Genomic DNA, 17,350 nt, shown 5'->3' with positions numbered 1-17,350 from the left:
AAAAAAAAAAAAAGAATGAATGAAGATAAATACATTCAGAAAAAAAATCAGACGATTGCTCCATCGAAATATTAAGCAATAATAATAATACAAAGAAAATAACATTCACATTATCAAATAAAAGTATGTCTATTACAGAAAGCTTTGACTCTGAGGTTCCGTATGGAGTCATCAGTTAACTTCTTATTTTTTTTCATTCTTTTTGTTTTTTTATTTTTTTCCAAAGTTGCAAAAAATGAACAACTAACATTTAAAAATAAAAGTAAAAGATAACCTCAAAATATTATTATTTTTTTTGAGACAGAGTTTCACTTTGTCACTCTGGGTAGAGTGCCCTGGCATCATAGCTCACAGCAACCTCAAACTCTTAGGCTCAAGCAGTCCTCTTGCCTCAGCCTCCCTAGTACCTGGGACTACAGGCACCCACCACAATGACCAGCTATTTTTTAGAGCCAGTGTCTCACTCTTGCTCAGGCTGGTCTCCAACCTGTGAGCTTAGGGCAATTTCCCCTTCTCAGCCTCCCAGAGTGCTAGGGTTATAGGTGTGAGCCACCTCATCTGATCTTAAAGAGTTTATTTTTTTCCAAGTATCTAGCAAAATGCCAGGGTACATTAGGTTAGATTAGGCTATGCTATAGTAAAGAATAAACCACGAAAACTTAGTGGGTTAACACAAAAATATCTTTTTCTTACTCATACAAAATTAGCTGATCCAGGCAGCGCCTGTGGCTCAAAGGAGTAGGGCGCCGGCCCCACATACCGGAGGTGGCAGGTTCAAACCCCGCCCAGCCAAAAACTGCAAAAAATAAAAAACAAAATTAGCTGATCCTCTCCAAAAGGCGAGCTGGGGTCTAAGCTGCCTCTACCATACAGCGCTGCCTTCTGGGGGACTGGAGGGTTGCAGCAGATGAGGAAACAAAAATGGAAGGTCGCATACCACCTCTTAGATTCCTAAGCCAGAATCACACACGTCCCTCCCACTCTCAGCCCTGGGCCGCAGCTCGATAACCCAGCCTGTCTTTAAGCACCTGGGAAACGCTGGGGAGCACAGGGGAGCAGTAAATGCCTCTGCCACCCTGAGAAGAGTGTGTGTCACTAAACCTTGTTGGAGAAATGAATGAGTCAATTTGACACAGGGTTTAAATAACACTGTGACAGAATGACTCAGATCCCACAGCAACTTTCAAGGCCCTGAGCATCAGGTGAGGTGCACATGTCACCAACAGGAGAAATGAAGAGGCACCTACTGAGAAGGGACCTGCCTTTTATTGACAATCTAGGCCATAAAAGTCACTGTTCTAGAAACTACAAGCACCATACTGTTTAGTCTTCATGACGGCCCTAGGGCAAAGATGTTAATATTCTGTTCTCACAAATACATTTTGTTGGGAGCCATGAGGAGCAAGTGGCAGAGCTGAGATCTGAGCCCACGTGTGCCAAACACCAAAGCCCACGAGAGCAGATCTCTGCTCCACTGACTCCCTTGGCCGTGAGTGCCTTATAGCAGCAGAAGCAATGGCCTTCAGAAAGCAATGTGGGGTAAGTGACCAGGGAGAGGTTGGGAGGAAGGCAAAGACTGACCACGCTGCACTCCACAGCTGGGCTCCCCAGCTCCCACTGCTCTGCCCCCCTCCTCGCTCTCCCACTACCACCCACAGATAGATATAGCTATCCGAGGCCTGCGGTCAGCAGAGAGCACAGGAGAGGTCAGCACCTGTTCTGGACCTGTGAGGAGTTCTGGCATCTCTTTAGCATATTCTCCGTAGTATCCTGGCCAAGCTCATTTTGTGCAGCTCTCTGACCCTCCAGGACAGAGACCCAAATGTCCTCTCCCTCCCACTAACATTCTGTACTGGCTGAAGAGCATTAGAAACAAGCTGGAAGGATTCCAGGTTGGGCTTTGCTATTCCTGTGGGTTAGCTTGGATAATTAACTTTGGATTCTCTAGGTTTTAAGTTTTAATTTTTTCAGCTATAAAGTGGGACCCTCGCACATCCGCTCTGATGGCCCTGGTCTTACGGGGTTATCATGAGCATCAAAGGGAATAATGTATGGAAGAGTGCTCTGTAGATTAAGATGGTTGTAAATGTAAGAGATTATTTTTTAATGACTGGCTAAATAATGAAAGGGTTTCTTTTTTTAACTTCCTGATTAATAGAGTTATGATTTTCCTGAGGAAAGGGAGTAGAGCGGCCTATGCCCGTGACATTTTAAACCTCTAAGATTTTTGCTGACCCTGCCATTCCATAAACCACATTTGGAGACACACAGTTTCTTCTTGCCATGGTGCGTGAGACCCAGGCCATCAGAGTCAGACACATTACTAGGCGTGCTCTCAAAGAAAGTATTTAACCTCTTTTTTTTTTTTAATGTCAGTAGAGTGCCTTGGCATCACAGCTCACAGCAACTTCAAACTGTTGGGCTCAAATGATCCTCTTGCCTCAAACTCCCAAGTAGCTAGGACTTTGAGGCGCCACAATACCTGACTATTTTTTAGAGATGGGGTCTTGCTCTGGCTCAGGCTCGTCTTGAACTCGTGAGGTCAGGATGAACTCACGAGCTCAGGCAATCCACCTGCCTTGGCCTCCCAAGTGCTGGTATTTTAACCTCTTGAGCTTCAGATTTCTCATCTGTGAAATGGGAAGAACAGTATTTGCACTGGGACCACCCTAAGGATTAAAGCTCAAGTGCACATAAAGCGATTTACCAGTGCACAGGACATCCTGTGCTACCATTGCACTGTCATTATTCATATTAAGGAACCATCATGTTGTCCCCAACACTCTGCATTATAAATTGTTCCATGATTCACTAGAATAAGAAAATCCGTAATCATCAAAAACACTATGTGAACATTTGGATCAGTGTCTCCCAGGATCCCCTAAACTGTCTCTCGCATCCTATAGAAAGGCACACAGTTTACACCATGGCTGGGCTCCAAATCCCTGCATGGAAAGCATTTGTTTGGAACTCAGAACATACTTTCCCAGAGAAAGAATGCTATTAAAACAGTGGTTGGGTTCCCAGGTGACTGAAAACACCCACTGGATTCCCAAAGTAGCAGAAAATCGGTCTATTTGCAATGTAAATGACCGAGAGGCGACGTTGTTATATTGCTAGCCATTAACCCAAACTGAAAACTAGGAAAGCTGGGTAATAATTTCTTTAATCTCTCACGACTGCCTGTGATGAAGAAAAAGCGGGCTTAATTAGAGAGAGAGTTCCTGGTAATTTAAGTAAGAAATCTTCAGGTGCCTTTAGGGCACTTTCAAAGGCTTTTGAAGTTCTTCGCTAGGTCTGACGATGCTTCAGATGGCTTCACTCTTTTGTTTTGACCCAAGGGTCTAGGTAGCACTGATTTCATTCTCCACTATGGAGTTATTTAGGTTCTATCCTAGGTTCTTACTAGGGTAAGAGAAGAAAGGGTGAGAAGGATTTCCCTGAGAAAATTATTCAGTAATTTGGAGAAATTGAGAAAAGAGAAAGAGGTATATATATGTAACAAGACAGACTTGGATTACCTGGCCTGTGAGCAAGAAACTCGGGCTGCGTGAGAACCTATCCCCTCTGGCAAAAGGGAAATCATGACCAACTGGACAAATCGTTCCCGCTGAAGCCATAAGGCAGAGCCACAGGGCAGGGACAGCTTGTGACAAGCAAAGTTCAGGGGGAGGAGAGAAGGCCAGAGATCTAGTCTGCCAAATAAGCCCGAAAAATGTGCTGGTGCCCTGTTCTGTACTTTACTGCCACAAGGAAATGTTGAGCTAGAATGCCAATCTCATCGGAACAGAGGTCTCCGCATTTATGGGAAAGGGAAGGAAGGACTTCACCCAACCTTTCATTTCTGGTGGCTTCCAATATAGTATACATTAAACTGAAATATACAAAACTTGAAACTTGACAGTTTTACAAATAAGGAAACCGAGATTGGGAGAGAAAGGAGCTTGCCTCTGCTCACGTAACTGGTAAGTGTTGGGAGACCTAACACAGCCCTACGCCCCCCACCCCCAACCCAAGACAAAGGAGACAAAGGACCTGGCTAGCTCCACCCCCAGAAGGTCAAGCCTCAGGTTAGACTTTCCTGAAAAACTATAGAATTTGCCACCCGCACATATAGTCCCATATGAAAGAGGTCTCTAACTGCCCCTGGGTACAGAAGCCATCTAAGCACTGCCCTGGGGGTGGCTGTCTATTTCAATAAAGCTGACCTGTAAGTCTTGGCTCCTCTGTAGGCTCATCTCTGGGCCCCACCAACCACCCCTTTCAGTAAGTGTCACCAACCCTCCCCACTGAAGCAGGCTACCCCTCAGGCAGCCCTAAACACTAGTCCGCGAATTAGATGAAGCATGAGTTCATTCTGTACCCTCAACTTCGAGTGCAGCCCCCTTTCCTGATTAGGACCAACCAGGTCAGAACAAGCAGAGGAGTTGGAAGGATGAGATCCAGTGTAGAGGAGTTGGGTCTCTAGAAATCTTAAGTCGATGCTGAGACGCTAAGTCCCAGGTAGGGAGAATCTAAGTAGGTTCTATTGCCAGGCATTCCAGAAGTCATCGCAGGAGTCACAGCTTGTTTCAGAAAGAACACCAAATGCGGAGGCAAGAGACCTGGGTCCTGGCTTCATTTTCTAATTCCGCCACCAAAGCTGTGCCTGTCTCTCCATCTCTGTAAAGTTCCCCTCAGCTCCATCAACAAGCAGGACTGATGGTCGTGACAAAAGGAGACACAAGGCAGTGGGTAGCTAATGCCCTAATTAGGACACACTAGATCCAGGATGAGTATGTCCCTAATAGAAATGTCCTCCCCACCTCAAAAATGACTTCAGCCTGTGAAACGCAAAGCTCCTAGAGTACAACGAGGATGTGAGTCACCCCACCCCCATTATAATCAAAGCAGCAATTCTGAAAAACACAAACGTCGGACTCCTGAGAGCAGAACGTGCTTACCAGGCAAGAGGGGAGGTTTCATTACTGGGAAGGAAAAATGCTAATGAAAGTGGGTGAGGAGCAGGCTGAGAAGAAAGGTTATCATCATACAAAACGTGGCCCTCATGGCCTGGGAGGGGTCCTGAGTCCTTGATTCAGGACATTTGAGGGATCAGGAAAGAGAACAGAATTGCCTCCGGGCTGACAGAAACCAGCACTCAATTCTTGCAACATTTGGCTGGGCTGGTGCCTTCGTTATCTCACTCCCACAGAAACCTAATCCTCGGTGCCTAAGGCCACTCCAGTGTGAGGAACACTTTGGTCCCCTTTGTACTCAGAGGCCTGAACTGTTGGTGCTGGGAATCCAAGTCCTTCCCTCTCTTCCCTTGTTGGGGTCTCCTCTGCGTCAGTCACAGGGCATTTTCCACGTCTCCTCTGGACCCAACGCTGCTGTTTGCGCTGGCTCATGGGGCCCCCACAGTTCCAGGCCCTCCACCTCTCATATGGGCTGTTCTGTTACCAGGACCTCCTGTGACTGCAGTCTCTCCACTGATAATGTTGCCATTGTTGTTGTGACGACTGTACCCGTCACAGCCACTATCCTTGAGGCTGGGGGAAGAGTCACCAAGCATACAGTGATCAAAGCATTTCAGCCAACTTTGAACAAATTAATCTCTCCAACTAGGCCCCCCAAATGTGGCCTTGATATTATCTCTGCCATTTCCCTGGGAAACTTGGTATAAATTTCTCAGAAACCAGGCCAGAGGGTCTTTAGGCCGCCATCTGGTAGCACTAAGCAAGTGTACCTGAAAGTCAGTCATAATAAACAGACTGTTTCCCACCACCCCATGATATCCTCACAGCCTCTCTGTGATTTTTATCCTGAGATTTCCCACAGAATGCCTGGGCAGGGGGTAGCGGGAGGGTCCACACAAATATAATATCTGAAAATGACACCAACATGAATCATATTAATTATACGAAATCTTCAAAGAAAGACAACTTTTTATCTAGCCTGCGTTAGATCACACTGCAATACTGAAGAAAGCAAGGTCTTCCTTGAAATGCCAACCAACTCCAATCTGCATCTTTCTTCCTTCTCTTGGGCAGGGAAAAGACTTTGAACTTCTGACTCTTAACGTCTGAACATCCTTGCTCTTAGATTTTTGCTTCTGCATCACTAGAATGCTAATCATACCTCATCAATTTTTACTATTAGAAAAAAACCTCAAGAGATTAAATGAGCTACAGTTGTTCCTAGAACAATATCTAGCATTTGGTCAGCAAGCATGAGTCTTACTCTTTCTCCTCTATTTCTTTGCCTTGGGCAGTTGAAATAGAAAAAGAAAGAAGAAAAAAATCATCGAAATCAACCATTAGGTAGCTAGACTTCTCTCTTTAATTTCTGGGGGCTTCAAGTCTGGTAGGGATCAAATTGAAATATACAAAAACATATTGTGCTAAGTTCTTCCTTCCCAAATTTAGGAAAAGCTTTGAAAAATGATGTTTCTCTCCAACTATAGGCCTTACTTTGGACCTTTAATAAAAATAATGGACTTATTCTAAAAAAGAATGGTGACTTTACATCTTTTGTATTAATTTGGATGGAGTTGAAATACATTCTTCTTAGTAACACATCACAAGAATGGAGAAGCAAGAATCCAATGTACTCAATTCTTATATGAGGACAATTTACGCTAGTCCATGGTGAGGAGAGGATGAATGGGAGGGGAGGAGAGGGAAGGAGGGAGGGGAGTGTGGGGCCACAGTGTGTGACATACCTCTTGGGGGTGGGACACTATTAATAGAAGGACTTCACCCAGCAAACACAAGCAGTATAACCTGGCTCACTGTAGCCTCAAGGATTCCCCAACAATTAAAAAAAATGGACTGTTCTACTAAATTTTACATATGTTATTCAAAACTGCATATATTTTCAAACCTATAAAATTCTCTTAAATTTCATACTAATTTATGTGAACTAACTATTTTGCTCTTTATATGGAATTGAAAATGGAAAACAAGCTACGGGAACACATAATTCCAGAACCATCTCTCGCAATAACTCACTGGCTGATCTTTCACAGCCACTTCACTTCCTCGGTCTCTTTCTCCTCAAATGCCAAATAGGGAGACTAATACCTTCTCAGCCTACTTCACAGGAACACTGAGAGGAAACTGCAGCTAGAAAAGGGGCTAAGAAAAAATCAGGAGCGATACAGACGTGAGATAAAATGGTGTGTTGTGTATCAAGGTGCTGGAGTCCATTCTTTATTTCTAAGCAGCTTTCAGATTATATAATTCACACAATTGCACACATGTAATTCTGAGTGAGATGGAGCCATTTCTTTTGGATTAGACACAAGTTTTGTTTAGTGTCTGTGCTAAAAATGTGCAGAGTGGCATTTCTGTGATGGTGTGAGGTTTAAGATACACAGGTTTGTTGAGCTATCAGGAGCTGAAACCTGGTGAATTCTCATCTAAAGAGGCAGAGAGATACAGAAGAGGATGTCTGATTCAAGTGTCACACACTATCCTGATCCCTTGGAGTACAAAGTGTGTTGGGCGTCTCGGAATTCTGTGTTTCCTAGAAGTCACAGGACTCAAAATAAAGTTGAGGCTATGATTTATTACAGTTAAATGATACAAAGCAAATTAGCAAAGGGGAAGACTCTGGGACACAGTCTGGAGGCAACCAGGTATAAACTCCCAGAGTCCTCTCCCAGTGGAGTCATACAGGAACAAGATGCAACAACACGTGTCAAATGCTGCTTACCAGGGAAACTCGTCAGAGTCAATGCCCAGGGTTTTGTTTGTACAAACATTACATAGAAGAAGCCATTGTTACCAAGGACTGTTAGAAACCCTGCTGAAATCCAAGTTCCCAGAAGCCAGCCAAAGTCCAATCTTGCAAGCAGGGCTTTTGAAGAACAGCATTTTGGGGTCTGCAGTGTTAACTCTTTTAAGCACACAGAGATAATAAGCAATTGCAATACAGTAGGATAAATGTGATGACTAATTCATTTGCTCAAGGCAGTGATTTTCAATCTGTGTGCTGTGGCACACTGGTGTGCCGCGAGAAGATTTTAGTTGTGCCACGAACATTTTTAAAGATCATCAATTAACTTATTTTCCAAAGAAATTCAAGGCACGGTAAGTATATTCCCTTTTTTTTACTTATTTTTCTTGATCAACATAATTTAAGTGTGCCACAGAAAATAACTATAAGTTCAAGTGTGCCATGAGATAAAAAAAGGTTGAAAAACACTGGACTAAGCTTTATTGACCCTTTGAAGAGTAGGGTACAAATGAATAAATTACAGATGGTGGCTAATTTGTCACACTCAACTCAGCATCGCAATAGCTCCCTTCCCACCCACTGACAAGCGACTTTTTCTTCAAAAAGCTCTGTAGCTGGGCTCCAAATTCCTCACCTTAGCCCCATCCAGAACCTACTGTACATGAGAGCTGTGCTTTCCATCGGGCATATAATTTCTTCCTGCTCAGCCCCTTAGGCAAGTGTTATGGGCTACTTCTCTGCTTGATGTGGCCAGATTCTGGCTTGGCTCCAGATGCAATTTGACCTGTTCTGCCCCTCCCTACCTCAGCCACAATTCCCAGCACCCACATTTCATCTGGCCCCTTAGACCCCCTGTCCACTAGAGGGGGCCACATCTTTCCTGGATGAACCCTGGTTACTTGGGCTTATCCCCTTCCCTCTGTCAATGACTTCAAAGCCATGCTGTTTCCACCCTGGAGCCAATTGCCTGGAGCTGGTCAGAGTTTGAACTTCAGGTTTCTCCACCTTTCCTTCTGGAATCTTTGCATGCAGGAGCTCGATGTGCTGCACATTGTAAGTCAAGGGGCAGACTTGGATTTTAGGAAGATCCCAGGCAGGTGGAAGGGGACAAGGTGGGGAGTAAGTCTGGAGGCAAGAAACAAAAATAAGAATTTTTTGTGATAATCTTTTAAGAGGTCAGAGGGCTTTACCTAGAACCAAGGCAGTGCGTGTTGAGTGGAGGAGACAGATATGAGGAATATTAGGAAAAACAAACCATTAGGACTTCAGATCAGGGGAGGGGTAACACCGGAGTGGAGCAAGACTCCCTGGCCTCTGGCACTCAGGGATCAACAGCTTTGACAGAAGCCCTATTAAGGTAAGTTTCAAAACTATTAAGAATACACCTGCGAATATTCTCGCCGTTCTGATTTTGTAATAATCAGCACAGGCTAAACATTCGCTATATAAAAACCATGCATGTGGTTTCTATATAGTTCTAGACCTAGTTCTTTTCCTAGGTTTGGTTTTATAAATGCTGGTGATAAATGAAGAAAAAAAAAGAATACAGTATAAATGTCTTACCACAACAAATAAGTAAGCAGGGAGATGGTTATGTTAATCAGCTAGATGTAAGCATTCCACATTGTACAGCAAATCAGCACATTGTACCCCATAAGTGCATTAATGTACACAGTTAGGATTTACAAAGGAATAAAGAATAAGGTAAAGAAAACATTCAGCTCTTTCGGGATTCTCCATACTCCTTTCCAAAAGCCTAGTTTGCAATCCCATCAACAGCATAGAAGTGTTCCCTTCTCTCTGCATCACCGGCAGCATCTGCAGCTTTGGGACTTTGTGAGGCATGTTAGTCTTGCTGGGACTAGGTGATACCTCAAGGTGGTTTTGATTTGCATTTCTCTGATGATAGGGATGATGAGCATTTTTTCATGTGTTTATTGGCCATTCATCTGTCTTCTTGGGAGAAGTTTCTGTTCATTTCTCCTGCCCCAAGAGTAAGGGGGTTGTTTGTTCTTTTCTTGCTGATTTTCTTGAGTTCTTTGTAGATTCTGATTATTAGCCCTTTGTCAGATTTGTAACATGCAAATATCTTCTCCCATTCTGAAGGTTGCCTGTTTGTAAAAGTAGATTTTCTATTTGATCCTGCAGTCCCATTACTAAGTATCTAGCCAGAAGAAAAAAAATCATTTTATCATAAGGACATTTGGACTTATGTTTGTAGCAGCTCGATTCACAACCACAAAGATGTGGAAATAACCCAAGCACCCATCAACCCAGGAATGGATGAATAAATTGTGGTAAACATATACCATTCAGCCATAAAAAGATGGAGACTTTACATCTTTTGTACTTACCTGGGTGGTGTTGAAGTACACTCTTCTTAGTAAAGTGTATCAAGAATACAAAAGCAAACATCCCATGTACTCAATACCAATTTGAAACTAGTAGATGAACAACTACAGGCCCACACAAGAAAAAAACACAGTTGAATTCAAGAAGCAAGGGTGGGGAGATGGAGAGGATTCAGTAAGGTCTCCCCTAACTGGTATGATGTGAGGGTATATTTATGGCACACCTCCTGGGTGAAGGGCACAGCTACAACTCAGACTTTACCTTATAAATGCAAACAATGTAACCTAATTATATGTACCCTTAAGTAAATCTGAAATTTAAAAAAAAAACAGTAAAGAGCACCGAGGATTGATGTTGAATCTAAATGACTTTAGACCATGGCTTCCCCTTCACCTTTTCCTCTCTACCTGAAGTGTTCTCCTTAGGGTTTGTTTTGTTTTTTCCTTTGAAGATCCAGAAATGCCCTTGGTGTGCTTGACGGACTTTGAGGTGCAGGCGCGAGAGCAGCTGTCTAAGACATCTTGGGATTTTATCAATGGAGGAGCTGACGAAGGCATCACCAGGGAGGACAACATCGCAGCATTTAAAAAGTTTGGTCTCCCGTAGCCTTATGTTGTTAAGCTTAAGTTGCACTGGCTGAAACATACTTGGGCAACAGTAGTTCTGGTTTCCGCCTCCAAAAAATACTCCAAATAATAATGTGGCTTTGTTGGGACCAAAATTCACCGCTGAGAGACCACCACGCACATGCAAAGACAATGAAGTGCTTTATTTGCAAACATATGCCTGGGTCACTCCACCCTAGAGCATAGCCAGTGGAAGGGCGACCCCAAAATGAAGCAAGGGGAGGTTTTTAAAGTGTATAGAGGAATTTCATTGGGCGTTTTGTCGGGAGGCGTTGCCATTGGCTGAGCTGTTGTCCAGGGATGCTTGGCACCACCTGATACACCAGAGGTGCTATAGGGTGGGTTTAAGGTTAGGGACTTTCCAGAGGAGGGTTGCCTGTTCACTTCTGATAGACTGGCTCCCTCTCGGCTGATTGAGCTTGTCCAGAAATGTGGAGGTGGGGGTGGGGGAAGCCGGTCCCCTGCAGACTGGCTGCCAAGGAGTGCAGAGGAGGGAGCCAGTCTCTTTTCGATAGACTGATTCCTCCTGGGCAACTTTGGCGTCACAGCTCACAGCAACCTCAAACCCTTGGGCATAAGTGATTCTCTTGCCTCAGCCTCCCAAGTAAGTGTGACTACAGGCAACTGCCACAACACCCAGCTATTTTGTTGTTATTGTTGTTGTTGTTACAGTTGTCATTGTTGTTTAGCTGGCCTGGGCTGTGTTCAAACCCACCAGTGTATGTGGTTGGTGCCCTACCCACTGAACTACTGGCACCACCCCCAGTACTAATTTTCATACAACCCACAAGCTAAGGATAGTTTTCATTTTTAAGTGGTTGATGGGAAGGGAGAGGGGAGGCAAAAGAAGAATTATTTCTGGCATGTAAAAATTTTATGAAATTCAATATGTTTATATGGATACATATACAATACATGTATATTTTTTTTAGATAAGGTCTTGCCCTGGGTGGACAGTGGTCCAGTCAGAGCTCACTACAGCCTTGAATTCCTATGCTCAAGAGATCCTCTCACTTCAGCCTCCCAAGTAGCTGGGACAATAGGCACACACCACCATGCCCAGCTTATTTTTTGTTATTCCTGTTTTTATAGAGATGGTGTCTCACTGATTGCCCAGGCTGGTCTTGAACTTTTGGTCTCCTGCCTTGGCCTCTCAAGTGCTGAGATTACAGGCTTGAGCCACCGTGCCGAGCCTGAAATTTAAATTTTAAAATCCATAAATAATGTTTTATTGGCACACTGCCATGCTCACAGTCATTTACTATTATTTATGGGTACTTTTGTGCTGCAAGAGTAGAACTGAGCAGTTGTTAAAAAAAAAAAAAATTGACCAATTGTGACAAAGACTAGAATATTTACCATCTGAGCCTTTATGCAAAAAATCTGCTGACTCTTATAATAGAGAAGACAGGGGAAACCTGAAAACGGTATGGAAAGCAGGCACTGTATTCTACACGTTTGTGCTGCACTAGCACTGTGCGAGGCACTTTGACTGACTCATCTAATTTTGTTTTCACGAAGCTGTTAGGAAATTTGGATTATAATTCCTACTTCACAGATGAAATAACAGAGGCTACCTTACTCCAGTTTGCACAATTAATATTTTCAGAAAATGTTTCTAAGTTTGTGCCCAGAAATAATATTTATTTTGTGGAAAACAGAAATATTTTGACCCTCACACTAAGGTATCTGTTTGTCTTTTAAAAAATGTGTTTTACATATTTATCATTTGTGAGTTCTCTTACTTTCTTTTAAAGCAGTACTTCTTTTTTTTTTTGAGACAGAGTCTTACTCTGTAGCCCTGGGTAGATGGCAGGGTGTCACGGCTCACAGCAACCTCAAACTATTGGGCTCAAGCAATACTCTTGCCTCAGCCTCCCGCATAACTGGGGCTACAGGCATCCATCACAATGCCCAGCTAGTTTTTTTTATTTTTAGTGGAGAAGGGGATCTCACTCTTGTTTAAGCTGGCCTTGAACTCTTGAGCTCAAGCAATTCACCGCCTCAGCCTCCTAGAGTGCTGGGATCATGGGTGAGCCATCACGCCCAGCCTAAAGTGGTATTTTTTAAGTCAAATCTTAAAATGAATGAGCTGCTAGACCAAAGGTCATGATCACTCCTGGGACTTGTCCTCTTTCAGTAGCCTTTTCTTACTTTCTGGACACTTGTTTTTGACTGGAGAAGAAACTTCTTCCTACCTATTCTTTTCCTTTCCAGTCCTTTTTGGAAGGACTCAAATTGTCCAAGTGCTGAAAGTCTAGTGAAAGAGGCAAAGACACAGACCCTGACAGAGCCAGGCTGGGACAGTGGGGAGGTTCCCAGAAAGCTGGTGAATGTGGAAGAGCTGCTGGGAGTGGCTTCCAGGGGCCGAGCCTCTGGCGGGGTCCACGCTGCTCATTCAACTCTCAGCCAACTGAGCCCACCAGGGTTTCATGGGACCCAGTCTAGCCTAGACCTGCACCAGGAATCAGGGGTTCTAGCTCCCGAGCAGCACCTCCCAGCTGGAGAGGCATGCCACCAATACCAGATCTGTTTGCTGCCTAGCACAGAATCCGCCTCCGTCCCCGATACCTGAGAGACGTGTCTGAGGTGGACACCAGGACCACGATCCTGGGGGAGGAGATCAGTGCCCCCATCGGCATCTCACCCACTGGATTCCACACCATTGCCTGCCCTGATGGGGAAATGAGCACAGCAAGAGGTACGAGCCAGCCGGGCAGAGCCCCTTTCCCGAAAGTGGGGGGTGGGGGGGGTGCCTTCTGCATAGCAGGGCCTGGGAGCCCCAGCGTTTCTTTCTAGAAGGGCCTTACAGACAGCAATCTGGTTGACATTAAGGAAAGTGGGAAAGGGAGGGCTTAAAGCTATGTTTGTACAACATTTCACCTAAGACTGAGACAAAAATACACTTTTCATAATGAAGACTCATGAGAGTGGGAAAGTGGCCACAGATGAATAGGAAGGTGTCAGAATCCCACCAAGTCACCCCTCGGATGGGGGCTGCCAGCCCCTCAGACTCATACAGTCTGTGGGGAAGTGGATACTTAATGTAGCCCCAAGGTTAGGACTCTCCTGGGCCCCTATGGGCCAGGCCTAGGGCTGAATGGTGAGTCTCTGAATTTAGAATGAGGCAAAATTCACAACATCAAGTCTTAACACAAGACCCTCACAATTGCTCTTGCCCGCATATTCCATTTACTTTCTTGGCTGACCTCGTCATCGTGTTTGACAGGAGGTGTCTCCTTAGTAAATAAACGTCATCCTCTCCCCACATACACCACAACCACCACTAATAATAGTTATAATTATAGAAGAGAAGGGGTGGGGCTGAAAGTACTCTAGAGACTCCTCTGTTGTCTTCACTCTGGCTCAAATCTGTTTCTGTGAGTTCCCCAGGTCTTCCCTGGGGTCCTTTCCTTTGACTCCACAATGAAGGAAGCAATGAATTCAAGGATTCTAGAGCTGAATGTGACATCTATCTGTTTGGCTTAGGAGCTGGTTCTGTCTAGGTTGAACTCGGAATAGCCTATGTGAATATTTACTATATTTCACAGCTGAATACCTTGTTTGAGGGGAGGGGAGAAAATAGGGTATGAATTGAAAATATTAATTTTCTTTTTTCTTTTTTTTTTTTTTGAGACAGAGCCTCACTTTGTCGCCCTTGGTAGAGTGTCGTGGCGTCATAGCCCACAGTAACCTTCAACTCTTGGGCTTAAGTGATTCTCTTGCCTCAGCCTCCCGCCACAACATTCAGCTATCTTTTGTTGCAGTTCTCATTGCTGTTTTAGCTAGCCAGAGCCAGGATCAAACCCTTCACCCTCAGTATATGGGGCCAGCACCCTACCCACTAAGCCACAGGTGCTGCCCCTAGAAATATTAATTTTCGATTAGACCAAATTCTCTGCTCATGGGTTGTACCATGGCAGTGACAATGACGTGGGGAATCTCGATGGAATGATTAAAGTAGGAAACAAGGACCTCGCAAGTGTGCAGCAGCAGCAGCCACAGACAATCCCCACCACCCTCATTACCCCCAGCATCCCTACCGTGCAGAATTGGCAGTTTAAAGAATGCTTTGGCATCTAGTGTCTTATTCAATCTCCCCACAACCCTAAAGTGAGGTTCTCACATGTAGAACTCACATCTGGAACTCACATCTACTTCATGGCACCCTATTTTACAGATAAGGAAATGAGAGTCTCAGGGACACGTAGCACGGCAGTGGTAGAGCTAGCTAGCATTCTTCTAATCACAGATGCCACACTGTCTCCACTACCACGTCCAGGCTTCTCCGTGGGGACTTCACTCCCTCATCCTCTGCCCTCTCTAACTCCTTCCTGCTTCAGTAGGTATTCATAAGAGGCCCACTTTCCTATCTGAAGGCTGCAACACAGCCAATGTGGCTCTGGAGACTACACAACATCTCTAGCTGGAAGTATTTTATTCGGAGTACATGATCTGTATACAGAGGGGGACCCAAACTGCGTTAGACTTCTCAGTCTGGCCAAACACCTCCCATCCCAGCCCTACAGGAAAGTAGAATATAAGTTAAGCTTTATCTGCAGTAACAGGGCAAGCTGGCCAGAAACCACTCAGGCTCCCAGGGCTTCCCACCCTGGTCCAGATGCCTCTGCCCTCCGACCTGAGGGGTGTTTTTGCTTTGCAGCTGCCCAAGCAGCCGGTGTCTGCTACATCACCAGCACGTTTGCCAGCTGTAGCTTTGAAGATATTGTCGCTGCTGCCCCAGGAGGCCTCCGGTGGTTCCAGCTCTATGTGCAGTCAGACCAGCAGCTGAACAAACAGCTGGTCCAGAGGGTGGAGTCCTTGGGTTTCAAAGCTTTGGTAGTCACCGTGGATGCCCCTGTAGTTGGAAACAGGCGACACGACATTCGAAACGGATTAGACTTGAAGAGGAACTTAATGCTAACAGATCTCCGATCACCTGGAGAGGTAGCAAACGAGGCAGAGTCTGTGGGAGGCCTCCCAGGAGGCCGGTTCCTCCTGCCCGCTTCTCTTTTCCTCCCTTCCTCCTTTCACATATTTGTACTGAGTGGCTGCCAGTGCTATGCCAGACACTGGGGACACAACTGTTCAAAACGCAGATCTGCTTTCTGCTCCCCAGAGCTTCCCGATAAACAGAACATAAGACCAATTATCCTCACCCCTGAGGCTGCCCAGCCTCTGCCCTGAAGTGTTCTGCCAGAGCTGGACACTGAGAAACGGGAAAGCCATAGAGAGGATTTTTGCATGAATAGGTGCGTAAACTAAAACATCCAGCATTTTCTACTTCATGGCACACTTAGAAAATGCTCATTTTGGATGGTGCAGGTAGATAAGCTAGCAATGAAGGAGGTACTCAACAGCCATGGCAACTGGCCACCTGTCCAGCCAGCCCAGGTGCCACCCTGCTAAGATGGAGGGATCAGTATCTCTTCACATCTAGAACTCAGCTCTGGATCAGCAGGGTACTGGACACATCTGTTTGGAATCCCTGAACTAGGTGACTACAAGGGCACTTTCTCCACTAAAATCCTACAATTGCATGGCATGGAGTGCCTGAGAGAGAGAAAGACACGGTAAACTTAAGCCCTTGCCTATAGTAGAGATAGTAATGTCAGCCTTTTCAACCAACAGGCAGCTGTGCTACCCAATCAAGTGCTATTCAACAATGCTACTCACTAACCACAAACTGGCCTTGGGGTGCTCCAATATCATTATCCAAAGTCTAGAGAATAAATATTTGGTGAGCATAATGAGCCAAGGGTAAACATTGGGTAAGATTACTGAAGTATTACTTAGTTCTCAACATTCTGCTCGTAACTGGACCCTCACACAGCACAGTGACCTGCAGATGTGTTTGGTCACCTGTCAGTACACTGCACTCTGAATTCTTTTAAAGAAATGACTGTGGGGTGGCGCCTGTGGTTTAGTGAGTAGGGTGCCGGCCCCATATACCAAGGGTGGTGGGTTCAAACCCATCCCCCAGCCAAACTGCAACAACAACAACAACAACAATAAAATATAGCCGAGCGTTGTGGTGGGCGCCTGTAGTCCCAGCTACTTGGGAGACTGAGGCAAGAGAACCACCTAAGCCCAAGAGCTGGAGGTTGCTGTGAGCTGTGACGCCACGGTATTCTACTGAGGGTAACAAAGTGAGACTCTGCCTCTATTTAAAATATATATATAGAGAGAGAGAGAAATGACTGTGTGGCCTTGGGCATGATGGCTTACGGCTGTAACCCCAGCACTCTGGGAACCTGAGGTGGCAGGGCAGGAGTTTGAGATCAGCCTGAGCAAACCAAGACCCCATCTCTTCTAAAACTAGAAAAACTAGCCAGGTATTGTGGCAGGTGCCCGTCGTCTGGGCTAATGGGGCGGCCAAGACAGAAAGATCACTTGAGCCCAGGAGTTTGAGGTTGCTGTGAGCAAGGCTGATGCCACGGCACTCTAACATGGGAAACAGAGTGAGACTCTGTCTCAAACAGGAAAAAAAAAAAAAAGACTGTATCTTGTTTGTCTTTGTGTCCTCAGATCTTGGCATAATTATTGAGTAGTCACATGATTAATGGCTGATGAATAAGCAATTAAAGTAGAAATCCTTTTCTACAAAATTTTGTTAAGAAAAAAAGCCAGAAAAAAAAAAAAAAAAAAAA

The 17,350-nt window shown here is 44.9% G+C and overlaps 1 protein-coding gene and 1 pseudogene across 2 annotated transcripts in view; both read left to right on the top strand.

The window, feature by feature from the left end:
- HAO2 (hydroxyacid oxidase 2) overlaps positions 1–17,350 on the top strand; it is a 24,401-nt gene that overhangs the window by 1,505 nt on the left and 5,546 nt on the right. The window contains exons 1-4 of one of the 2 annotated variants that reach the window (XM_012807672.2): positions 8,671–8,775; positions 10,526–10,664; positions 13,250–13,401; positions 15,364–15,647. In XM_012807672.2, the coding sequence (XP_012663126.1) occupies positions 10,534–10,664; positions 13,250–13,401; positions 15,364–15,647 (567 nt within the window). In that variant the 5' untranslated portion in view covers positions 8,671–8,775; positions 10,526–10,533. Of the gene's footprint in view, positions 1–8,670; positions 8,776–10,525; positions 10,665–13,249; positions 13,402–15,363; positions 15,648–17,350 lie in introns of those variants that run through there. The other variant, XM_003793812.3, reaches the window with a different exon arrangement.
- LOC111726633 lies at positions 9,108–9,250 on the top strand (annotated as a pseudogene).

The sequence above is a fragment of the Otolemur garnettii genome, unplaced genomic scaffold (genome assembly GCF_000181295.1).
Source record: "Otolemur garnettii isolate 467f Iridium unplaced genomic scaffold, OtoGar3 scaffold00073, whole genome shotgun sequence".
Taxonomy (NCBI): Eukaryota; Metazoa; Chordata; class Mammalia; order Primates; family Galagidae; genus Otolemur; species Otolemur garnettii.
The sequence above is the reverse complement of the archived record's forward strand: the minus strand, read 5'-3'. Positions and strand labels throughout refer to the sequence as shown.